This window comes from Rana temporaria, chromosome 1, assembly GCF_905171775.1.
Source record: "Rana temporaria chromosome 1, aRanTem1.1, whole genome shotgun sequence".
In the NCBI taxonomy this organism is placed as follows: Eukaryota; Metazoa; Chordata; class Amphibia; order Anura; family Ranidae; genus Rana; species Rana temporaria.
In genome coordinates this window covers 93,138,978-93,165,242 of record NC_053489.1, presented here as the reverse complement: position 1 = coordinate 93,165,242, position 26,265 = coordinate 93,138,978, and the positions used below count along the sequence as shown (strand labels likewise).

General features: G+C 41.2%; 1 protein-coding gene across 2 annotated transcripts in view; it reads left to right on the top strand.

Moving 5' to 3' along the window:
• IPO11 (importin 11) overlaps window positions 1-26,265 on the top strand; it is a 652,108-nt gene that overhangs the window by 286,030 nt on the left and 339,813 nt on the right. For both annotated transcript variants that reach the window (XM_040340423.1, XM_040340415.1), the window contains 2 exons: window positions 7,466-7,579; window positions 9,634-9,749. In XM_040340423.1, coding sequence (XP_040196357.1) covers window positions 7,466-7,579; window positions 9,634-9,749 — 230 coding nt within the window. The remainder of the gene's footprint in view (window positions 1-7,465; window positions 7,580-9,633; window positions 9,750-26,265) is intronic.

The following is a 26,265-nucleotide window of genomic DNA, read 5'->3' as shown; positions in this document are numbered from 1 at the left end:
CCTTTCTTTTGGCAATATTGTTATGCAAAACATATTTAATTTTTTATGCAATATATAGACAAACAATTGTAACAAAATTTCCAAAAAGACACATTTTTCTATTTAAATCATTGTTTGTTTTAAAAAAAAACATACTGTCACTGCAGATGGAAAGGTGCAAAGCTTTGCAAAGTTGTTTTCAACTGATGTGTGTGTATATATATATATATATATATATATATATATATACACACACATACACACATATATATATATATATATGTGTATGTGTATATATATATATATATATATATATATATATATATATTTTTTTTTTTTTTTTATTTAAGCAACACAAAAAAAATTATGAAATAACAAAAACAACATTTAAGAAAAAAAAAAAACAATGGTTGGAAAAATTGAAATAAAAAAACCATCAGGAAAATATTGGCTAAGGGAGAATGGGAAGAACTGATTAGGGTAATAATGGTCAATAGGGAGCTAAATAGGAAATTAATCTTTATTTTTTTATTTTTTTTATTTTACCTCGTCATGTTGCTTTATCTAGATTCAAATAAAGATTGAAGATTATCCCTATGATCTGAAAATGAATGAGATGGTGAAAACAGGTTTATAGACTTTCAGTAGGCGATACTGCTCTCCTGGTACCTGTTGTGTTTTTTTTTGTTTTTTTTTTTGGGGGGGGTGGGTGGGGCCTTTTTTTTATTGGTTCACTGCTGATTAGTAGTTTTACATTGTGGAAATGTGCCAAAACTGCGAACCAAACATTTGGTTTGTGGTTGCAGAGATGACTCATTTACTTATGTTGGATAATTTGTTTTTCTACCTCTTGACCTCTGTATATAGTGATAAAAACTGCCTTGCCATGATATAAAGCATCATGGCAGAGGCAGAGAGTCTATACCCTTAAGCAGTACCATGTCAGATTGTAGGTAGGCAGTTGGTAAAATAACAGATTAACCTTTTTTTTTTTTTGTTTACCTCCCCTTTGCCATCAGTGTGAAAGGAGCCTAATACATGCCATACTTGGATTGAGTTCCAAGCAAGTTTTCTTTAGAAAAACAGGAATTTAGTACAATTTGTGATCTGAGCCTTCAATTTCACCTCATGTTGCTACAGAAGATACTTTTCATGGGCAGGAATCTCCTTTTCTTCCTGGAAATTTTCTTTTCTTGTGCTCATGCGTATTTATTTTTCGATTAAATTTCTCACACGATTCTCCCATCATTGATTAGAAAATCAAAATCAATCAGTTTTTCATAAAATTTCCAACATGCCCAGACACTCAAATTTCATGGCAGCACAAAAATCGGCCATTGCTGCAGCCCACTAATGGTTCCAAATTCTAACGAAAATTCTTAGAATAGATTTTCAAAAGAAAATAATTTTGGGATTCGACACGTGCATGGCCAGCCTTAATTTGTAAACAATTTGTCTTGGATATGAACAGTGTTTGTAAACACTTTGTCATGCAGTCGATTTATTGACAGCAGCAACAGCCTCTAATGAGGGGATGTGGCAGTGGGACAGAAAGACTAGAGCATGCTACATATACATCGTTTTTTGGACAGGTGTAGCATGCTTAGTGTCCTCAATTGGTTAAAGCGGGTGTTCACCCAAAAATAATTTTTTAACATTACATTCAGCCGAGTTGTCCTAATGACAATCGGGTGTTTTTGTTTTTTTTGCCGAAAGAAGCCGAACGTCGGTGCGGCTCTATACGGCGCCTGCGCACTGACGTTCGTCTTCATTCGGCAACTCGTGACGCGTAGTATGCGACGGTCGAAAGCCTGACAATCAGATAGGAACGCCCAGTCCCGCAGAAGACATACCCGGAAGCGGCGGTGAAAATACGGTATGTACGAAAAAAAAAAAAAAAAAAACGGCAGTCATTAGGACACCTCAGCTGAATGTAATGTTAAAAATTTATTTTTTGGGTGAACCTCCACTTTAAGCTATGTAATTTTATATGCTAGGGTGAGTTTTCTAACCAATACAGCTTTTCAGCTTTTCTTCACTTTGGTGGTCATGCTATATTTTGATCTTTCATGTCTGCCTTAAGAATTCACAGGGTAAATGTTTTTTCACTCCCAGTATGTTTCCAAGAGTATTTCCTTTTAAGATTCCAGCTTGTATCATTCTTTGTCATAATAATTTCCTGTATAACAAAAGGCATACCTTGGGAAGCAATTAATTTTAATTGTAACTTCTATACATTTTTTAAGCAATGATCTAAGAGGATCATGAAAGGTATTGGTTCTGCCAGGGTTATAGAAGTACATTTCTAAAAGGTCTTCGGGTCTTGATGCTATGGCTGGTTACCATCATTAAATCCTGTTAATATTTTAAATTCCTGCACCTACCTGGAGATGGCTAATGATCTTACACAAATTGTTTTCAAGTTTAGTAATTTGAAGGTAATACTGTGATGGGATAGATGGAACTGTACAACTTTATTCTTTCAAAAAAGCTTATTCACATATTCCTATTGTGAATTTTTCTATTAAAGCATCTGGTGTATAGCTTTGATATAGCCTACATATATAGATACTTTTATGTAACTTGTGTGCACCTGTTTTAGGCCTCTTTGCTCTCCACACTGCAAAAAAGGGAGGCCATGGGTTGTCTGCAATAAAGATTTGAGAGCAATGAATCAATACAACTGTATGGGTTATGTCAGGGGTCGACAATATCCGGGCGCTAGTTCGCAATTGCGACAAGAAATTGTGACCTTGCGCCCGCCGGTAATTGAGGCCACGGCTTTGCAGCCTTCAAGGCCGTGAAGCCGCGCCCTCAATTACCGGCCGTTGTGGGCCCGCCGCGATTGGCGGTGGGGGAGATGGGGGCGCACGGAGGCACAGGATGCGATCGCGGCGGGCCCGTGACAGCCGGTAATTGAGGCCGCGGCTTTGCGGCCTTGTGAAGTCCCAAGCTTTTCCTTCTGTGAGCTGGCGCCATCTGGTGGTGGCCATTGGCATTACAAGTTAAGCATTACAAGTTAAACAGCAATTCTAATATGTAATTTTTCACTATTTTCACTGCCATCTTCTTCCCTCTAATTAGAACCCCCAAACATTATATATATTTTTTATCCTAACACCCTAGAGAATAAAATGGCGATCGTTGCAATACTTTCTGTCACGCCGTATTTGCGCAGCGGTCTTACAAGCGCACTTTTTGGGGAAAAAATTACACTTTTTTTTAATTAAAAAATAAGACAACAGTAAAGTTATCCCAATTTTTTTTTTATATTGTGAAAGATAATGTTATGCTGAGTAAATTGATACCCAACATGTCACGCTTCAAAATTGCGTCCGCTCGTGGAATGCAGACAAACTTTTACCCTTTTAAAATCTCCATAGGCGACGTTTAAGAAAATCTACAGGTTGCATGTTTTGAGTTATAGAGGAGGTCTAGGGCTAGAATTATTGCTCTCGCTCTACCATTTGCGGCGATACCTCACATGTGTGGTTTGAACACCGTTTACATATGCGGGCGCTACTCACGTATGTGTTCGCTTCTGCGCGCAAGCTCATTGGGACGGGGTGCGTTTTCTGGCTCCTAACTTTTATTAGCTGGCTCCTAGATTCCAAGCAAATTTGTCAAACCCTGGGTTATGGTGATAGGGGCTAAAATCATCCTAACTTTCACTAATATATTTCAAAATGCTGCTTTTCCTTATTACAACCAGAAGTATTCTCATATAACCAATCCATAATAAAAACGTGGAATTTTCTTCTCAGTTTAGGTTAAGGGATACCAGTTATCTGTTTGTGATGGAAGTGATGTTATGGATGCTTTGTTTTAAGTGAACCTGTCATGATAAAATAAATCAATTACCCTTTTTTCATGACTTGGTTTGCCCACTATCCAAAACAAATGCATAGCACTCACCACTGTTAATTTTTGTCATATTTTGATTTAATTTTAGTCATAGTCTTTTGATTAAAATACCATTTTAGATTTAGTTGTATTTTAGTTAACTGAATTGTTTTAGCTTTAGTCATATTTTAGTTGATTAAAATAGTGTTAATTTCGTTTAACGAAAATAACACTGGTATGCACAATATGGATATTGTTTTTTTTTTTGCATGCTGGTCTTCCATCGAAAACCAATAGGTTACTAAAGTTACGAAAATTCTCAGAAGACAGAATACAACTTGGGAAGTAAAGTAATGTATTGTAAAATTGTTCATTCCGTTATCGTACGAGAAAAATGTTTGTGCTTGTGCCTTCAAAAATTTTCACATAAACAGTCGTGATGAGCTCTTGAAAGCTGTGTACTAATGATCAGATTTATTGCTCCATCACTCCGAAAGCCACATTTTTCATTAAATTTTCTCCTCTTGTGTACTAGACACAAGAAAAGGCTTTTAAATGTTAACACCTGTATGAAATCAAAGCTGAAATTATAGAAACACAGGAGTTGCTATTACCATTTTTTATTAACTTACCAGTTCACATGCTACCATGTTCATCCTGCACTTTCAAATACTATCTTGTCCATTATCATTGACATAGTAAATAATGAATTCAACTGATGAGTATGGTGACTTAGAAAATAAAATGCTGCAGGTAAAAAGTACAGTAAAGGAGGACATACCTGCAACAGCTTCCATATTTCTGCGGTTAGGGCTGAATCATGGGCGCATCTACGACGAGTCAAACAAGGCTTTTGCCTAGGGCAACATTTTTCAGGGGGCCGCCCCCAAACCCCTACCCCCTCGTTATCTGTGCAAGTGGTCAGAAAGAAATCTAGAGTGGTGTCACAGAAGAGCAGAAAAGAAAGCTGTGTGGAGCTCACACACACCCCTGACCAGGGGTGGAGTCGAGGCAGGCACTGCCTGAGGGCACCATTAGAGGCTCCTGGGAGGACGGGGTGCGATGGATCGAGTAAGCGGGCTGATCCTGTGTGGAGAAATGGAGGCTAAGAGACCTCGGGAAGGAGGGCACCACCCGAACCAGTGAGAGAATTTAGGGCAGGGGTGGGCATCGGTTCAGCAGCACCACCGACAAGTAGGCTGCATGTGTGACTTGCTTTACTCATGTCCCTTGTGCCAGTGAGAACAGAGATTCCGATACTTTTCCTACACGGCTATTTACATAGATCCCAGCAGGATGTCTGGCTGCTGTTTCATCCAAATGCAGCCGATTGGTCTGCTGCCCTGTCACTCAGCTATGCACTTACCTACTTCTTAAGTCCAGGCGAGAAGTACATTGTACAGCCTGGAGAATGAAATTTCTGCTGTAGCAAGGGTGGTAAGAGCCATTGGCCCCTCTTGTTAGATGTACATTGAATTATGTTTATCATCAGTGGTAAACATGGGTGCAGAGGGGGTACAGTAATGCAATATGTGTAGTGTTGGAACATGTGTGCAGTGATGAAACGTGTACAGAGAAGTACAGTGATGGAACATGAGAGGCGGAGGACAGTGTGTGTGTGCGCACCCTGTGCTGCATATAATAGGGGGCTCCTGTGTGTTCTGAGCAGTATTCTCATAATGGGGGACCCCCGTCATCTCATGTGGATCAGGGGAACTGCACTCCTCATATTGAGAGACTCCTGTGTGTCCTGAGGATGGGGAGTATTGTACGTATAATGGGGACAACCTGTGTGACCTCAGGATGGGGAGCTCAGTCCATCTTATAATGGGGAAGCTCCTATATGACCTGGGGATGGAGGCTTTGTATTGTACATATAATGGGGACAACCTGTGTGACCTCAGAATGGGAAGTCCATCTTATAATGGGGAACTTCCTGTATGACCTGGGGATGGAGGCTTTGTACACCTTGTAATGAGGCGCACACTTTGTGACCTGAGAATTAGGACTTATTGTGCTTTATAAGTGGGGATCCCCCTTTTCCCTGAGTGGGGGCTCTTTGTGTGCCTTATAAGGGGTCCACTTTGTCACCTGAGGATGAGCATATACTCTGCACTTTACAATGGGGAGAAAGAAGTGTGTGGGCCAGGGTGTGTGAGCTCAATGTGGGTGCTGGGGGTGTATGAGGTCAGTGTGGACACAAGGTGTCTCTCCCCCCCCCACCTCTTTCCCTCCTCCCTCTCTCCCCCTGCCTCTTTCTCTCCCCCCACCACCCTTTCTCCCCCCTCACTTTCTCACCCTCTCTCTTTCACTCCCTTCTTCTATTTCTTTCGTTTTCCATGTCCACAATTTCGCTCTCCTGCCTATTCCTTTCTTTCCTCCTAGCGGGGGGGGGGTTGGACAATGCACTGTGGCAGACTAGCGGGGGGGGGGGGGGAGGGTTGGGCGGTGCACTGTGGCAGACTAGCCAGGGGAGGTTGGCGGTGCACTGTGATAAATTAAAAAATACCTTGCGCCAAATTGTGTTTTCAAAAAATGATTTAGGAATAATTATACTAAAGCTGCTACCCCAAACTGAGTGTGTATACCACCAGTGTAATTGGAAAATAAAGTATTGGTAGGGAGCGCTATATACTAATAATCTAAAATGTACATACAATAGTGAATATTATACATAAATTCCAGTGTAACTTGGTATAAATATATTGCAGACATCCACTTACAGAGCACTTTTGTTGTTTATGCAGTCGTGAAGCTGGTTTATTTTAACAGAAAAAGGAACAGTTGCTTTTGGTCATTCCAGTTGGACTTTTTTTCTTTTCAGCATATATTGGGAAGATATGGTTGATCATCTCATTGTACACTAGTAACTAAGTTGTTTGTGTATGATGATTTGCAATTAATTTATACCAAGTTACACTGGTATTTATGTTCCCTATTTATGTATAATATTTTATTGTATGTACATTTTTGATTATTAGTATATAGCGCTCCCTACCAATACTTTATTTTCCAATTACACTGGGGGTGCCCTGTGGCAGACTAGCCAGCGGAGGTGGGGGTGCACTGTGGCAGTCCTCCAGAGACCCTGCATAGCAACCAGACACTCGCATAGCAGATGGGGGTACACCCAAAATAAACCACTGGGCTGGATGCCAAACTTTTGTGACAAGGAAAGTTCTGCACTTCCCTGATGGTGCTTATTTTTTGCACTTTTTCCTACATTATTCTTATTGAACAGTGGGGCATCCCATCATAGTGATAGGCCAGAAGCAGCAAGTGAGCTGGTATCAAAGCTTTTCTTGGGAATTTGCCCTATGACTGCTGGAGGTATGTGCCCTTCCAGGTGCATTTCTATGTGCAGGCTTTTGAATACTGCTGGAGGTATGTGCATTTCTAGGTGCTAGAGGTATGTGCACGTTCTAACAGAAGCTTTTTTTCCCCTCTCAGAATCTCTAAATCATTGAGCAGTATTCACCCCATTTTTCTTAATGATGGGTTCAAAAAGCAGAGCCGTCTTTAATGAGTGCAAATGTAAATTATAACCCATTTTAGTCTTTTGTTTGACTTGCAATGTTTGTATTTAGCGTTGTGTATTGATGACCTATCTGTTACAGAATATTTTTAACAAATCTTATTCCAGATCCGGCCCTTCGTTGGTTGCCTAGTCCAGTACCTACCTCTGCTATGGAAACAAAGTGAAGAGCACAATATGCTACGATGTGCTATACTAACAACACTAGTTCATCTAGTAAAGGTAAATGACAGCAGAGGTTGATGTTCCCTTTAAATAAATACTTTATTCCCCTCAGGTGAATTATGATATTTCATATTGATACACATTTTGGTAGTACTAAACTAGTCATAAGCTTTGTTTCTTTTTTTTTTTCACCTGGTATACTTCCTGTCATGTATCTATAGACCAGTGGCATTTAGGGATGAGCTTTATGTTTTGAGTCGAACATTGGCTGTTCGCCCTTTCGGCGATCAGCGAACAATTTGGGGTGTTCGCGGCAAATTCGAAAAGCCGCAGAACACCCTTTAAAAGTCTATGGGAGAAATCAAAAGTGCTAATTTTAAAGGTTAATATGCAAGTTATTGTCATAAATTTTTTTTGGGGACCTGGGTCCTGCCCCAGGGGACATGTAACGATGCAAAAAAGGTTTAAAAACTGTTGTTTTTTTGGGAACAGTGATTTTAATAATGTAATTTTAATAAATAAAAATTAAGTGAAACAATAAAAGTGAAATTTTCCTTTTAAATTTAGTATCTGGGTGTGTGTATAGTAGGCCTGTAAAGTAGCAGGCCGTGTTTAGAACTGTCCCTGCACAAAATGTAATTTCTAAAGGAAAAAAAGTTATTTAAAACTACTCACGGCTATGTCGGGTCCCAGCAATACAGATCAAAGTCATTGAAAAAAACGGCAGGGGTTCCCCCCCAGTCCATTACTAGGCCCTTTGGGTCTGCTATGAATATTAAGGGGAACCATGAACCAAAAAAAAAAAAAGCCTGGGGGTCCCCCCCCAAATTCCATATCAGGTCTGGTATGGATATTAAGGGGAACCCCACACCATTTTTTTTAAATGGCGTGGGGTTCCCCGCAAAAATGCATACCAGACCCTTCAGGTCTAGTATGGATTTTAAGGGGAACCCTGCACCAAAAAAAAAAAAAAATGGCGTGGGGTCCCCCCAAGAATCCATACCAGACCCTTAGCACGCAACCTGGCAGGCCGCAGGAAAAGAGGGGGGATGAGAGAGCGCCCTCCCTCCTGAACCGTACCAGGCCGCTCAACATGGGGAGACCTCATTCCCCACAACCCTTGCCCGGTGGTTGTGGAGGTCTGCGGCGGGGGGGGGCTTATCGAAATCTTTAACAAAGGGGACTTCCAGATTCCGGCCCCTTCCCTGTGTGAATTTGTAAGGGGTACATTGTACCCCTACCATTTCACAAAAGAAAGTGTCAAAAATGTTAAACACACAGACACAGTTGGGAGATGTCCTTTATTAAAAATAAAATAAATAAAAACATAAAAAAAACATTCCAGTGTTGTAATCCACTTCTATGTCCCGCGGTGATCTATTCTCCAGCAATGCTCCAGTCTCCACTCCACACGAACCCCCATGACGCATATGAGGGGGCGGGGTCACCGCCCACATCATTGGGTAACCCCCGCTTGCCGGAGAAAGCCAGGGGTTACCCAATGAGCCTGCCCTGTGACGTCATGGGGCGGGGTCACCAGCCCATGTCATTGGGTAACCCCCGCTTGCCGGGGATTACCCAATGACGTGGACGGGTGACCCTGCCGCCTCTTATGCGTCAAGGGTGTTTCGTGTGGAGTGAAGACTGGAGCATCGCTGGAGAATGGATCACCGCGGGATGTTGAGAATGGATTACATGGATTATTAAAAAAAAAAAAAAACCTTTAATTGCCCCAAAGGGAGCAAGTAAGATAAGTTTGTTGTTGGGGTTTGTTTTTTGTTTGTTAGGGTTTACATGCATTTTAAAATCACATGATCCAGTAAAATATAAAGTGTCTTCCATGGAAAATATAAATATATTAAAATTCAGTGAGGGGTTCAGTTCATGTAAAATAAACTGTTACTAAACTCTGAGTGTTACAATCCCTATAGTATCAAGTGGTACATCTTCCCATATGTAAATGTATGCAAATGTAATGTAGTCAGAGATATAGTAAGGTTAATGTTACATGTTGTAGTACAGAAAAAAAGCCCACACATACAGTATATACATAAACAGTGAACAGTGCATTCAGGCAGGGGTTTAATGCTTTTATTTGATTTTGGGAACAGGGCTTAGGTGGAGACAGCCAGAATTTATATCCATTCCTGCTTCCTGTAATTCAACTGAGCACAGACGTGTCCCAGCCACCACACATCTACCTCCTGGAAGATGGCCTGGAATTATGGTAAGCTGCTTGAAATATGAATGTTATCTTGCCGCATCAGTCAATAGAAGCGTCTGAAAATAGTGCAGCTTCCACATCTGATTATTGCAATGATTATTTTGCCTCTGCTGAGAAAAGATATGATTATTTCAGAATTGTCTAAGTGTGTATCTTATAACACATTACTATTTGTACATTTGAATACCGGTATATATATTTTTTTAACCCATCTGTAATAAAACTATGGGTTCCATCCTGACAGTCTGAAACCTGTTCCCTCTTCCCTCTTCACTGTGTTGTCCAACAAACTAGATTATATGTTCAATTTACTGTAAGCATGAAACTATTATTTAACCACTTTAGCTCTTGCTATTTAGCACTGTGCTACTTTAATTGGTAATTGCGCGGTCATGCAACGCATTGCCCAACAAAATTTATATAATTTTTCTTCACACAAATAGGGCTTTCTTTTGGTGGTAATTTATCACCTATGGGTTTTTACTTTTTATTATATAAACGAAAAACAACTGGAAATCTTGAATTTATTTTTTACTTCTATAAAACATATCTAATAAACAGTTTAAATCACATTTCTTCACAAAGATTGGCCAAAATACATTCTGCTATTGTACATGTCTTTGATAAAAATAAAAAATAAATGTGTACATTGATTGGTTTGCATTACAGCATCTACAAACTATGGTGAATATTTAGTGGAATTTTTTATTTTTCAAATTTTATTTTACTAATGGCAGTGATTAGCAACTTATAGCAATAGTTTGGTGGACAGTCTGACACTAAGGCCCCGTACACACGACCGAACATGTCTGCTGAAACTGGTCCGCGGTCCAGTTTCAGCAGACATGTTCGGTCGTGTGTACGGCCGACCGGACAGGTTTCCAGCGGACATTTGTCCAGCCGACCGTTTTCCAGCGGACAACAATTTCTTGGCATGCTAAGAAACATGTCCGCTGGAAGCCTGTCCGTCGGACATGTTCGGTCGTCTGTACAGACTCACCGTACATGTCCGCTCGGCCGCCATCCCTCGCATGCGTCGAAGTGATTCGACGCATTGGTGGAAGCATTGACCTTCCAGGGCCGCGCACGTCGCCACGTAATTGTCGCGGCCACGTCATCGCGTATCATGTACGCATGGATTTCTGTCTGATGGTGTGTACAACCATCAGACAGAAATCTCCGGGCGGACATGTCCGCTGAAAACGGTCTGGCGTTGCATTTTGCCGGCAGAATCACAGTGGTTATTTCCACAATTCAGAAACGCTGCGGGAAACCCTTTGCAATCTCAATTACTTTGAATGCCACCAAATCGTGGTGCGACTCTGCCGCAATTGTCGCCTTATGAATCATAGTAATATTGTGCAAACAGAATCGTGGAATGCCCGACGCCCAAAAGAAGTTCTTGTACTTGACACTGAGTGAAGACTATTTAACTGCCACTGACTTCACCAGCGACACTAATACAGTGATCAGTGATTATACTATACACTGTCACTGTACTAATGACACAATGCCTATCAATGTGTGTTTTAGGTGCTGCGATTGCTGATCAGATGCCAATCGAAAGATGTCTTTCTGGCATGGCCATTCTACAGAAGCTGGATAGGCTGCTGCACAAATGGGCCGAATGTCTACCGGTTTCTGTTGAACTGGCCGAAATTCGGCCCCTGTGTACCAGGCATTTGATATGCCTGGTGCTGCTTTCAGTTCCCAGAGACACGCTGACAACTCACAGGATCACTAGATAGAAAGTGGAGCAGAAGTAATTTGTTATCCATAGCAGTCCAATTGTTTGTGTCATTTTTCACAGAGAAATAAAGATGAAGCTTTGTTGGTTGCTTTGAACAAAATCACTTCTGCCCACTTCTTTCCACTTTTATCTAGTTTTTTTGTCAGTTGTATTAGGGTATAGATTGTGTAAATGTGTCAGTTCTTTGACTTGCTGATCCTAAACCTGAACTCCAAGCAAACAGCTAAAATTATATCCTGTCCGCATGGTTCCTGTCAGCACTTGTACTATGTTTGCAGTAGAGCCTTATTGGCTACTAGTGTTGTCATAACCTTTGCTAGTATAAAGCTGGTCACGCACCGATAAGCTGAATGAAAAACAAAACAACTTAACCAATTCCTTTAAATTTCCTGCTGCAGTTATTGTATTTTGATCATTGGCCCTTTCAGAATACTCAAGGGAATTTTCCATCTGGCCCTTTCAATTTTTCATTCAAGGAACATTGGATGGAAGGTGGACACCCACTGAGACAATTTGCATAGTGTATGGCCAGCATCAGTGCTGCTGTGCTAGGGATATCATACGCTAATTTCCAGACAGATACAGGAAGCCATGCTAGTTGTATTTTACCATACCGGTAATAATTTTTAAAGGAATACCACCACTACAATAAATAGATTTTATATCTGCTTGGTGTTCAGCTTTAAATTCCGGTATATTTCACTTCCCAAGATCAACAACTTCCAGCTTTTGCATCTCTGCACTGCTATGTTTCAGCTTCATATAAACGTGAGAGGTATTCTACACCCTTAAACCTAGTACACACGAGCTGAATGTTGGGCAAAATCGGCCAGTTCAATAAAAACTGTCCGAGATTTGGCCCGTGTGTATGGCAACCGATCCGACAGAAGCTGGTAATTTTGACGGCTTCTGTCGGACGAGTATGCTGGAAAACCAGCAACGGACCGGCTCCCAATCAGCGCTCTTAGGCAATGTCGTTCCCGGGTCAGAACACAATAGCTCAGCATGGGAGATCGCTGTACTAATGTTGGATGAGGGTTGAACAAAAAAAATACTGATAGTATGTACTAGGCTTTACTTGTAGATCTTGGAAGTGAATTGCATTGGCACTGATGGCCAGTGTATTGGGTAATCAGGGCTACACCCTTTGGTTGTATTTGCATAATACATTCACTGCACAATTCATTTTATAGGAAACATACCGTATCTTAAACCAATAAAAAATAAAGAGAATGAGTTAAACTACAGTAAATGTTATTGCTTATAAAAGCGATGTACAAAAAGAAATAAAGCACAAATAAAGCAAGAGGTCTAACTAGGAAACATAAATATACCTAGGTTGCTGCAGTGCCACCAAATTCAACATCTTGTTTTTCAGTGGTCAGTTTGCAAGGCAGATGTAAATCAGTGGTTTAAACAGGACTAATACCAAAAAGTTACATTCAAGGCATGCCATGAATGATAACTGTCACAAATGCTATGTGTTGCTATGGATATTTTTGTGTGAGCTTATAGCATAGATATATGTGAGTTGTTAGACTTTAACACCATGTGCTGTTTGCACTATATGAATATTGTTTTCTGCAGTTGTTGTATGTGCATTTTTTCTGTTAATAGTATTAATACACTATAGCGGTCTAAACTTCCTTGACAAGAACCTTTAAGGGCTCATTTACACTTGCTTCGGCTTCAACACACATTAACGGCTAGTTTACACTTGCTTACAGTCTTTACACCTACTTTTGCTTGGCTTTGCTTCAAAAATGATACCCCATGTAGCTTCAGTGGTGCTCCAAATTGTCTTCAAAGCCTCGATAGAAATCTATGGCAAAGCTTGCTTAAAGCCTCATCAAAGCCCCACCGAAGCCTTATCAAAGCCCCAACGTAGCCTCATTGATGCCCCACGAAGCCTCTTTGATGCCCCACAAAGCCTCTTTGATGCCCCACAAAGCCTCTTTGACGCCCCACGAAGCCTCGTTGACGCCCCCACGAAGCATCATTGACGCCCCACCAAAGCCTCAGTGATGTCCCACCGATGCCTCAGTGAACGTGCGGTGCAGCACAAAGGCAACTGCAGATCAAGCAGAGGCTAAGAAGGCAACTTGGCTGTAAAGGATAGAAGGGTGTAGTTCTGCTTTAGCAGTTTCTTGTAACATGCATCTCTTTCTAACATGCCTGCTTATTGTAGTATCCTGCAGTCAAATGTCTTGTACTGTGACAGCTCTTTTGTAATGTGGCCCCTCTAGCTTGTAACATGGCAGAACTGAAGTGTGCTTTGGGTAGGGTTTTGGGTATGAATGTTACTTGAATGTTACTCGCCTGTGTTAGAGTTGAAGTGGGTTCCAAAGAAATTTGATAAGGCTAAGATGGCAGCTTCCCACCAGTCTTACATTTTAGGCAGTTATGATGAAGAAGTATATTCTCTTTTCCAGTGCAGTCAGTCAGATTATTCTTGTGTTCAAAATATTTTTTTTTTTTTTTAAATGGATGATTTGACATAAGCAGAATACCTCTTTCCTTCACCCTTTAAATCTTATATTCTTCTCTGTGATCATTTGTAAGAAAAAAAATATGAGTCTTTAATCGCAGTGGGCAAAATATGATTTGTTTATGCTTGTTATACTTCAGTTAACAAGATGCCAAATAGCACACTTCATTGGTGCATGTGTCTGAATCTATACATCTAGTATCAGAAGCGCATTTTTCCTTTAGGATTTCTTCAATACATATTTCATATTTTCCAAGTGTAATAATGTCATAACTATCGAAGAGTCCCATTGCCCATGTGAGTTATGTGCCTATTTTCTAGGCTGTTTTCCTTTTTATGGTTGACACAGTGATTCTATGGTGACAAATGCTGTCATAAGCAGGCATCTTGGGTCTTTCTTTTTTCCCTTCCAGCAACTAGCATTCAGAATGAAAATAAATTATCCAGAAGATTTATATTTACAATCAGTAGTAATGAATTGTGATTTGTGTATTATGCACAGGAAGCATTTAGCAGACAACTGACCTCCAACAGTCATCTGAATCACTAAAGTGAGGGTCATTTTCCTTTGTGTGAGACCTGCGTAATGCTTTCAGCCTGCCTTATAAATTATTTCATTTGTTTCTTTGAGGTTTCTAGAATTGATTTGGTTGTCTTTAAAATTGTATCTTGTTTCTTATTTCCTTAACTTTTATGGAAACATTTTATAGTTTGAAGATGCAGATTTAAAATAACACCCCTTTAAGTTTTGTTAAGCATTGATAAAACATATTTTATAATTTAAAAAAAAAAACTTTTTTTTTTGATTGACTGATTTTTTTTAATTATAATGCGCCCTCAAGTTATTGGCAGCTAAGGGAAATTATATTCTTGCAATAGGAGTCGATTTATAAAGAGTACTTTTTAATGGACATGACTATTTATGCCACACCCTGCATTTTGAGGCCAGCTGGGCCCTGAATGTTGCATTGTAGGAAGATAGTCACATATTCCCCCTATACTTAATATGTACCTAAAGGCATTTTTTTTTGTTTTCTTTTGGATAGGTAACCCCAGTTTTTATTGCTGTCTGAGATTCACCCTCTCTATTTTGCTTACCAAGATCTTTGAAAATAAGACAATCCCAAATCTTGGGTTTACACCAAAACAGTAATATAGGCAAAATCTTCCAGTGGGGACGCTAATTCTGGTGGCATCTGGGATTTTCTCACTTTGGAAGGATTTCCTCTCACTTCCTGTTTTAGCTGTGGTACAGGACGTGAAGTGAAATCTCCCCATGGGACACACATAGCAAAAAAAAAACAACAACAATAAAAAAACACGACCAGGGTTATAAACCTCACTTACTCTGCCCAAAATGAGTCATACCCTGGCCTTTAGTTACACTTTAAAGTGCTTCCGAAGGCAGAACATTTTTTTTGCCCCAATGCATTCTATGCATTAAGGTAAAACATCTCCTGTAAGCACCTCCCCCCTTATACTTGTGTGAGCCTAATTTCAATCCAGCTGTGCATGAGAGCAGAGGCGCTGTCGGCTCCCTCCCTCCTCATTGGCTCAGAAATGGCAGCAGGAGCCAATTGCTCCCACTGCTGTCAATCACAGCAAGGGAGGTGGGGGGTGAGGCCAAGCTGATTTCTGTGTGTCTATGGACGATAGGGGGAGGTACCTGGAGTGCCGCACGGGACTGCTGTGTGAAAAACGATTGAGCAGGTAAGAATAATATGTTTGTTACTTAAAAATAAATAAATTGGTCTTTCCACTACTCATACGATTTAGAGACAAGGTGAAACTGTGAACCCGAGTAGCTGGGAAGGCCAACCTGGTCAAAATTATTCTGCTGCTCCAATTATTATATTTTCTCTGAAACGCCCCTGAGGTTATCCCGCTAAAAATCTTCAGGGTAATTAAGTAAATGTTTTGTTCCTTACTCTGGAAAACGGGCAGTGCCAGAATTAGATAGGAGCAATTTCAGAAGCCTAAAGATGGAGGGGGACTAGCCTTCCTGAACCCTTGGCTTTACAATCTAGTAGGGTTGCACCGATACCGGTGCCAATGCTAAGCATTTGCACAGGTATCGGTACCTGTGCAAATGCTCCGATACCTTCTGGGTTGTGTCTTGCAGCTGTCAGCGGGATTTCCCCGCTAACAGCTGAAATGTAAAGATAAGAATGAAATGGTTAGACACCGCGATTAGCTAGTACAAATTCAAACATGATTAACATAAATAAGTGAATTAATCATTTCAATTGCTGTAAACGTCCCACTTTTGTGACATAAAATGCTTGTGTGTTGGTAAATAATCCGTGCTGCAATATTCAGTGTTCAGACAGAGGTGCCCCACATGGCTGTACACTCACCCCTAAACGTCAACCACCTCGAGCTAGAGTGGTCACTTGCGCTTTGTGGGGAGTAGAGACCCCTAGATGGTTATTCCAATATCACCTGTATTTAGGATGATCCTCCATGGATGGGGAGAGAAAATGACAGAATGGGGGCACCCATGGTGTAAAACCGTAATTTATTTACAAATTCTAAATAAAACCTATGGGATGCATTTACATAGTTTGGTGCCTGTGCCTGGCACCTGGTGTGATCAGCATGTTTTTTTTAGAGGATGATCTGTGTTGACGCTGCTTTGTTACCTTATAAAGAAAAGAATGACCGCACTTATTGGTTTTTAAGGAGTGGGGCTACCGTGTGCCTAACAACCAATGACATTTCAGCTGTCCGAGTGTTCATGAGAGCTGGGGCGTGCAGCAATGTCCTCCAACATGCCCCTGGGATTCTACTGGCAGGAACTGAATAAGAACTTGTGGAAGGTGCCCGAGAGATTCCAAAACCTGAGTCCCGTAGGCTCTGAGGCTTACGACTCGGTGTGGTGAGGGGAAAGTATTTGCCGGGTAGTGCGAGTCATTGCTCCACGTGCATGTCCTTCTTAACCAACTCCCTGCAGCCATGTGCAGCCTACATGCCCTGAGCCCGCACTGTAATACTGGGGATTAGGACAGGACCAAGAACTCCTCTCTACTTTGCAGTTTTCAGGAGAAACGTCCATTGCTCTGCACACACAAACTTTACCATAGCCAAGTGCTGGGCTGAATGCACAGGGGCAAGAGACATGGAACAATCACAGGTTGTGCAATCACAACACACTTCTTCTAGGGGCTTTCTGGAGCAGCATATCAAATCTGATGCCAGCCTTTGATTGTCCCTGATAGATGGGGGCTGTTAGCTGCAGACCTTCACTAAAGGCTTTCCGTTCACTTTGGGCTATGCAGTGCCCTTGTTTACCAACCGTACCAGAATGCCAAAATAGTATTTCTTTATCGTACATCATGGGACACAGAGCGGCATATTCATTACTATATGGGTTATATGGAGTACCTTCAGGTGTTGACACTGGCAATCTCAAACAGGAAATGCCCCTCCCTATATAACCCCCTCCCATAGGAGGAGTACCTCAGTTTTTACGCCAGTGTCTTAGGTGTTGGTCATGGTTTAGCTTGCCTCCGCATCCTTGGGATTAGGTGAGCTACCGGTTCTGTCCAAAGGCCTCAGCGCTAAAGTGGTCAGTAACCGGACCCCAAACCCTTGGGGTATAGCCCATAATGCTTTTCTTTTTAGAGAGCTGGACCCTGGGCCCAGAACTTAGAAACCTTTGGGTGCCTAATGTTTCTGTTGCCAGAGTGCTATATGGGCCCAGGACAGTGGATCCTTCATAGGAACCCAGGGCCTGAAGGTCTAGACATCCCCACGGAGATGGGGGAAGATTGGGCCTCTTGCTTGGCAAAGTCCTGCGGCATGGAGCAGGTAAGTGAGGGGAAAACTTGCGGAACTTGGTTCTTAGCAGGTTTTTTCTGGGGGGTCACAGGGGACATGCCTAAAGTTATGCGCTGCATCTGGCAAACTAGTCACATATCTTAATGATAGGATGGCTCTATGTGTATTATTCCCCATAAGAAGTGACCTCCCTTGTAGTGTTGGAAAAGCATTGAGTGGGGCCTGTGTGATATAAAGTGTATGTGTGTGTCAGAGAGCTGTGCTTACCTGCAAGCCTCCAGGCGATGCTCCATCAGTCTTCCTCCTCAGAGCCTGCAAGCAGGCAAAACGCTGACCTCCTCGTGGTTCCAGGCTGGAGCAGAGAGGCACCCTTCCCCCCAACCCCCCCCCCCTATCGCGCGTTCACGTGTTATAGGCGCAATTCGCGCCGTTTAGCTGAGGGGGGAAGGGCGGGTCAGTGGTTTAAGGAAGGGGCGGCCCTTCCTTTTTCGTTCCAAACAGCTCATTCTATATATTGGAACTGGGGAGGAAAGACCAGAGCGGCAGCACGGGGCGCCGAGGACACACAGTGGCCAGAAAGGATATTGCAGTCTTCAGAAGACTGTTTTCAAGCCTAGAAATAGGCTGTTTCTTTTCCATCTCATAGTTTTTCTTTGCAATACTACTCAGGGGGACATAATGCTTTTTCTTTCCTGGATTTGAAACAAAAACGAAAAAAAAAAAAAAAAAAAGATTGAAAAAAAAAAAAAGTCATCTAGGGGAGAGGAAGCATTTTTTATCCCCCAAACAGGTGTTTGGGCAATTAACTTTTATAGTTCCAAATACCAATAGGTAGCAGGTGTACCTCGGTATTGTACCATGGCATCCGGGTCAGAGGGTACAAGAGGTGGGGATTCCCCCAGAGAGTCTGAGGTCTCGGACAAAGCTATGCCGCTGCTTTTCGGCCGCTGGCCACCCACTCGCTGGTTAAGACCTTCCTTCAAGGGGTCTTACGTATTAAACCTCCAGTTAAATCCCCGCTTTGCCCGTGGGATTTAAACCTTGTTCTGTCAAGTTTACAGAAACAACCGTTTGAGCCGTTGGCTGAAATTCCTTTGGTTTTACTGACAAGGAAGTTAGTATTTTTGGTCGCCATAGTTTCCGCAAGAAGAGTATCGGAACTGGCGGCCTTATCCTGTAAGGAACCATATCTTATTTTTCATAAGGACAGGGTCGTTCTCCGCCCTCATCCTTCCTTCCTACCGAAGGTTGTATCCAGTTTTCATTTGAACCAGGATTTGGTATTATCATCCTTCTTCCCTAAACCTACTTCCAGAAAGGAAGGGTTGCTGCATACCTTGGATATCGTCAGGGCCATGAAGGCCTATCTTAAAGCTACAAAGAAGATCCGGAAAACAGATGTGCTGTTCATATTACCGGATGGGCCCAAGAAGGGGCAGGCAGCTGCAAAGTCCACCATTTCTAGGTGGATTAAGCAATTAATCACTCAGGCCTACGGCTTGAAAGGGTTGCCTCCTCCAGTATCATTAAAGGCTCATTCTACTAGGGCCATGGGCGCCTCCTGGGCAGCACACCACCAGATCTCTATGGCTCAAGTTTGCAAGGCGGCAACCTGGTCTTCTGTCCACACGTTTACAAAATTCTACCAGTTGGACGTAAGAAGGAAGTCTGATACAGCCTTTGGGCAGGCAGTGCTGCAGGCTGCAGTTTGAGACCCTCGGATTCCGGGGGCTCCTCCTTTTTGAGTTAAATTTAAAATTTAAGATTATTTTTCTCAACTAAGTTGGATTTATTATGATTTGAGTATTTCTCTAAATTAAATCCTTTTGTCTTGGAGATGTTCTCCCTCCCCTCATTGTGAGCATTGCTTTGGGACATCCCATATAGTAATGAATATGCCGCTCTGTGTCCCGTGATGTACGATAAAGAAAAAGGGATTTTTAATACAGCTTACCTGTAAAATCCTTTTCTTGGAGTACATCACGGGACACAGAGCTCCCACCCCTCTTTTTGGGGACCATTTTGGGAGGCATACTGCTTGCTACAAAACTGAGGTACTCCTCCTATGGGAGGGGGTTATATAGGGAGGGGCATTTCCTGTTTGAGATTGCCAGTGTCAACACCTGAAGGTACTCCATATAACCCATATAGTAATGAATATGCCGCTCTGTGTCCCGTGATGTACTCCAAGAAAAGGATTTTACAGGTAAGCTGTATTAAAAATCCCTTTTTTTAGAAAGCTTCCTCAGCCCTGGCTCACACCAATGAGATTTGTCATGAAATTTGACAGTTTAAAATCGCATGACAAGTTGCACCCTCTTTTTGGCATTGTAACTGTTCAAATCTTTGCGACCCTAAAAAAGGTTCCTGCACTACTTTTTTGTGATTTCATTGCGACTTGCATTGACTTCTTTTAAATGAAGTTGGAAGCAGCAATTAAATCAGAACTCTAACTCAGATCTGCGGCTTTAAAATTGGGCCAAAATGGCATATTTTCAAAGCCACAGTGGTGTGAACTAGTGCTAAACATCCTGACTTCCAGAAAAGTTTACTCCCTTAATGACGAGGCCATTTTTTGCTTTTCGGCAATGTGCTACTTTAACAGGTAATTGTGCAGTCATACAACACTGTACCCAAACTAAATTTATATCATTTTGTTCACACAAATACTGTAGAGCTTTCTTTTGGTGGTATGTAATCACTACTGTGTTTTTTTTATTTTTGAGATACATTTATATAATTTTTTTGCACACAAATAGAGCTTTCTTTTGGTGGTATTTGATTACCACTGGGTTTTTAAGCCAAAATGTGTTCTGCTACATGTCTTTGGTGAAAAAATTCCCAATAAGTGTATATTGGCGATAGGTATGTGTATTTGGTATCGATGAGTACTAAAAACAAAAACAAAAAACTATCGGTACTCATACAGGTGTTTAAAAAAAAAAAATATGACATAAGTGCATCCCTACTATGTTTGTATAATATGCTAGATTACTAGGAGTCAGGTTTATTGTGGCGCATACTACCTTGTGGACTTTTTAATTTACAGTTGTAGATCTTACTGAGCATTAGCATCATAGCTATCGCTATAGTTCCAGCTAGTCTCAGCTACTTGAACTGCAGAGTTGCATGTATCTGCTGTGCTCACCTCCTCCTGCCCAATTACTGAGCGCTTTGTATTACAGTGCATCCAGAAAGTATTCACAGGGCTTCACTTTTTCCACATTTTGTTATGTTAGTCTTATTCCAAAATATATTAAATTCATTATTTTCCTCACCATTCTACAAAAAATACCCCATAATAACAATGTGAAAGATATTTGTTTGAAATCTTTGCAAACTTATAATAATAAAAAAAAAAAAAAAATCAAACGTACACAAGTTTTACAGCCTTTGCTCAATACTTTACTGAAGCACCTTTGGCACCAATTGCAGCCTCAAGTCTTTTTCAGTATGATGCTACATACTTGGCACACCTATTTTTGGGAAGTTTTTCCCATTCTTCTTTGCAGGACCTCTCAAACGCCATTAGGTCGGATGGGTAGCGTCGGTTACATAGCCATTTTCAGATCTCTTCAGAGATGTTTAGTCGTGTCCAAGTCTGGGCTCTGACTTGGCCACTCAAGGACATTCACAGAGTTGTCCCATAGTCCCTTCTTTGTAATCTTGGCTGTGTGCTTAGGGTCGTTTTTCCTGTTGGAAGATGAACCTTCGCCCCAGTCTGAGGTCCAGAGCGCTCTGGAGCAGGTTTTCATCAAGGATGTCTCTGTACATTGCTGCATTCATCTTTCCCTCGTCCCTGACTAGTTTCCCAGTTCCTGCCGCTGAAAAACATCCCCACAACATGATGCTGCCATCACCATGCTTTATTGTAAGGAGAGTATTGTCCAGGTGATGAGCGGTGCCTGGTTTTCTCCAGACATGACACTTTTCATTCAAGCCAAAGAGTTCAATCTTTATTTCACAGACCAGAGGATTTTGTTAACCATGGTCTGAGAGTCCTTCAGGTGCCTTTTGGTAAACTCCAGGCGGGCTGTTATGTGCCTTTTACTGATGAGTGGCCTCCATTTAGCCATTCTACCATAGAAATGCTGAAGCTATGCCAAGATGACCATTGGGTTCTTGGTCACCTGCCTGACAAAGCCCTTCTCCCCTGTTCGCTCAGTTTGGCTGGACGGCCCGCTCTAGAAAGAGTTCTGGTGATTCCAAACTTCTTCAATTTACGGATGAAGTAGACCACTGTGCTCACTGCGACCTTAAACGCTGCAGAAATGTTTCTATACACTTCCCCAGATCTGTGCCTTGATACAATCCTGTCTTAGAGGGCTACCGACAATTCCTTGGACTTCATGGCTTGGTTTGTGCTCTGACATGCACTGTTAACCACTAGCCGACCAGGTATACGTCTTTTCGCATTCCAGTCATTAGGGGCACGTGCGCGCCCTCTGCTCGCCCCTGGTGCCGACGCTCGTGTCCGGCGCGCGCGATCACAGAGCGAGAACCGGGAGCTGTGTGTGTAAACCGGTCCTGTCAGGGGGAAAAATGATTGTTTGTCTGTTCATACAATGTATGAACAGCGATCTGTCATTTCCCCTAGTCAGTCCCACCCCACCCCTTCAGTTAGAACACACCTAGGGAACGTAATTAACCCCTTCCTCGCCCCCTAGTGTTAACCCCTTCCCTGCCAGTGACATTTTTACAGTAATCGATGCATTTTTATAGCACTGATCGCTATAAAAATGCCAATGGTCCCAAAATTGTGTCAAAAGTGTCCGAAGTGTCCTCCATAAGGTCGCAGTACTGATAAAAATCGCTGATCGCCGCCATTACTAGTAAAAAAATAAAAAATAAAAATGCCATTAAACTATCACCTATTTTGTAGATGCTATAACTTTTGTGCAAACCATTTAATAAACGCCTTTTGCGATTTTTTTTACGAAAAATATGTAGAAGAATACGTATCGGCATAAACTGAGGAAAAAAAATGTTTTTTTATATATTTTTGGGGGATATTTATTACAGCAAAAAGTAAAAAATATTCAGTTTTTTTTTCAAAATTGTCGCTCTATTTTTGTTCATAGCGCAAAAAAAAAACCCGCAGAGGTGATCAAATATCACCAAAAGAAAGCTCTATTTGTGGGGAAAAAAGGACCCCAATTTTGTTTGGGAGCCACATCGCACGACCGCACAATTGTCAGTTAAAGGGGCGCAGTGCAAAAAGTGGCTCAGTCATTGACCAGCAAAATGGTTCGGGGCTGAAGTGGTTAACTGTAGACAGGTGTGTGCCTTTCCAAATCGTGTCAAATCAACTGAATTTACCACAGGTGGACTCCAACTAAGTTGTAAAAACATCTCAAGGATGATTAGTGGAAACAGGATGCACCTGAGCTCAATTTTGAGTGTCATGGCAAAGGCTGTGAATACTTATGTACATGTGATTTATTTTTTTATTTTTAATAAATTTGCAAAGATTTCAAACAAACTTATTTCATGTTGTCATTATGGGGTATTGTTTATAAGATTTTGAGGAAAATTATAAATTTAATCCATTTTGGAATGAGGCGCTGTGAATACTTTCTGGATGCACCCTATGTGCACTCATTCACACGATATACAAAGGTAAATGAACATTTGAGGGAGGAGTGGGCAGAGATGTATGTAAGAGCATCGATTCTATCCTGTCAGCAATAGCTGTACTCCTGGGGCCCCATAAAACTGTCAGATGTATACTAAAGAGAGAAGTCCATGCGTGGTATGCACCTCATTGGATTTAACGCATAACATGCCAGCACATTTTTTAAATCCCTTTCTCATGAATGAAATCGCAGAATAGTTGTCACGTTTATATTTCTTGCAAATATTTAGCCACATTATTATTATTTCTTATGCAGAAGAAATAATATGGTTATGTTAAATATCCACCTCATACAAATGACTTCTGTGTAGAGGTATGATAGTTTATTAGAATGTTTTTTTTTAATCATTTGTACAGTACCATTCACGTATTTATATGTACTGTATATGTGAATATTTATAGTTTTATAGTGTTACTTTGGGTGAGCTGATGAGGGCAGCACTAGCATGCTTATTGTGTCAGTATCTGTCATTGCTCTTAAAATGATTGTAAGTGCAATCCGTGTTTGCATAAATGTAACCCTTTTTTTGTTTAGATCTCTAATTGGCCCTACATTGATTTTTACAGTTTATAGTTGCCAACATTTTAAAATAGTTTACTGGAAAATCTTAATGTTAATCTGTTGCTCTAATCTCTTGAGCCACAGTTATATTTTGGGAGAACTCTGAACCACTATACATCTAATAATGGCGTGTTTATAAAATTGCAATATACTGGTATATACTTTTTGCACAATTTTTTTTAAAATGATCACAGACTCTTAATAAAGTGAATGCAGTATAACAAATAAGGAATTATGGATTTGATCACAGATCATCTTTGATTACCAGGGCCCTTTCTGGGTAAAGATTCTTAAAACACTAGTCGTTTTCCTGTTTACACTGGAGCCTTTTTGTCATCTTCCAGCACAGTGCTACGTAAATGGGCTTCCGTGTATTGTGTGCAAGAGGCCTAGCTTTTTTTGAGCGTTTTTTTATTTTTTTCCTTCGTCGTGTACTGCAAAAACACTAACAGCATGCTAAGGCCCCATCCACACGAGAAGCAATTACAAACACCTCTAAACTCACGTTTTCAAAGGCAAAAACCGGCGTTTAAAACGTCTGTTTTTGCCGCGAATTGCGCAGCATTTTGCCGCGATTTGCAGCGTTTTACCGCGTTTGCGGCTGTCAGTGCTTATCTCAAAGACATTGTAGACCCCCCAAAGTTTAAAACGCTTCTGAACCCAAAATTTTGCGTCTGAAAAAACGGACATAAACCCAACTGCTTTAAAATGCCAAAAAACGTGATTGTGTGTATGGACACATAGGATAACATTAAATTTGTTCAGGGGCAGTTGAAAAAAATGCCCAAATGCCTCTGAACTCGAGTTTAGCAGCGTCTCGTGTGCATGGGGCCTAATGCTTCTAAAATGCTACTAAAAGCTGGGACAATTTTCATCCAGCATTTTTTTCCCACTTTTTTTGAGCTTATGAAAAACGCTGGTGTGCAAGGGACCTTAATGATTAGAAATAATAGCAGAAAGTCTGCAAAATAGTGCTCCAAAGGTTTTCAGTACTAGTATTGTTTAGATGGTAATTTTTCTTGTGCAAGAGGCCTAACGGCTTTTGTGTAACTATGTGTGCAAGAGGCCTAAGGGCTCTTTCACTCATGCGGATCGTATGTACGCTTTTTCATCCATACGGATGAAAAAGGGACATACATTGATCCCTATGAGATTTCAGGTGTCAGCGGATAAACATCCACTGATACCCAATCTCATCCGGGTCCGCAATCTTCCGTTTCTGCAGACGGAGGAAAACCTTATTTTTCCATTCGTCATCGGATCGGGTAAACACGGACAGGCGGTCCGTGTTCATCCGATTCCCCCATAGGGGAGAGCGGAGATCTGACAAGGCGGTCCCTGCACAGTGTGCGGGGACCGCCCTGTCATCCGCCAGATCAGCGAAGCAATCCCCGCTGAGCAAGTGGAGGTTGACGGGGCGGATCATCACAGATCCGTCCCGTGTGAAAGAGCCCTATCAGATTTTTTTTGAGTGTTTCTTTTTCTTTTTCTTCTTTATGTACTGCAAAAAAACACTAACAACATGCTAATGCTCCTAACTGCTCCTAACTGCTCCTAAAAGCTTCTAAAATGCTACTAGAAGCTGGGACAATTTTCATCCAGCCTTTTTTCCAGCTTTTTTTGAGCTTATGAAAAATGCTGGTGTGCAGGGAGCCTTAATGGCAGAAAGTCTGCAAAATAGTGCTACAAATGGTTTCAATACTATTGTTTTGCTTTTTTTTTTTTTTTTGTAGGAAAAAAAAAATATTTGGTTACTGGCGACACCTTTTAGGCATTTTGCATTCTCTGGCTGAAGAAATGGCATCACCCAGAGGTCATTTTTTCATTTAGTTCTAGTGCTTAGAGTTTCCTGACATCTAGAAATGGATATCATATTTACCTGATGACTCCCTTATCATGGATGACTGGAACATAGCCAGTGCAGCTTGGGAAACTCTCTTTACTATTGTATCACATTTTCTTTGACAGCAGAAATATGGATACAGTTGTCAACACTCTGCTGGGGATTCCACTGCTACTTGTATTATTTGCTTTTTAAGAAACACATTGTAGTATTTGGGTTTCACCTATCTTCCTTGCAGACAAGAGATGAAATAAATTAGTATATTATAATTTTAAAGATTTTTATTATGTTTTGTACTTGCAAAAAGCCAAATTATCTTGCCTGTTAGGAAGAATTATAAAGCCTCATTTGCTTTGCCTGTTTGCTTGGGATAGTAAAGATTCACCCTACATACAGAAAGCTGGCCAGATATGGTTCGAATCTTGGCCGGTTCAGCAACTCTTGTAGGATGTTCTCGATCT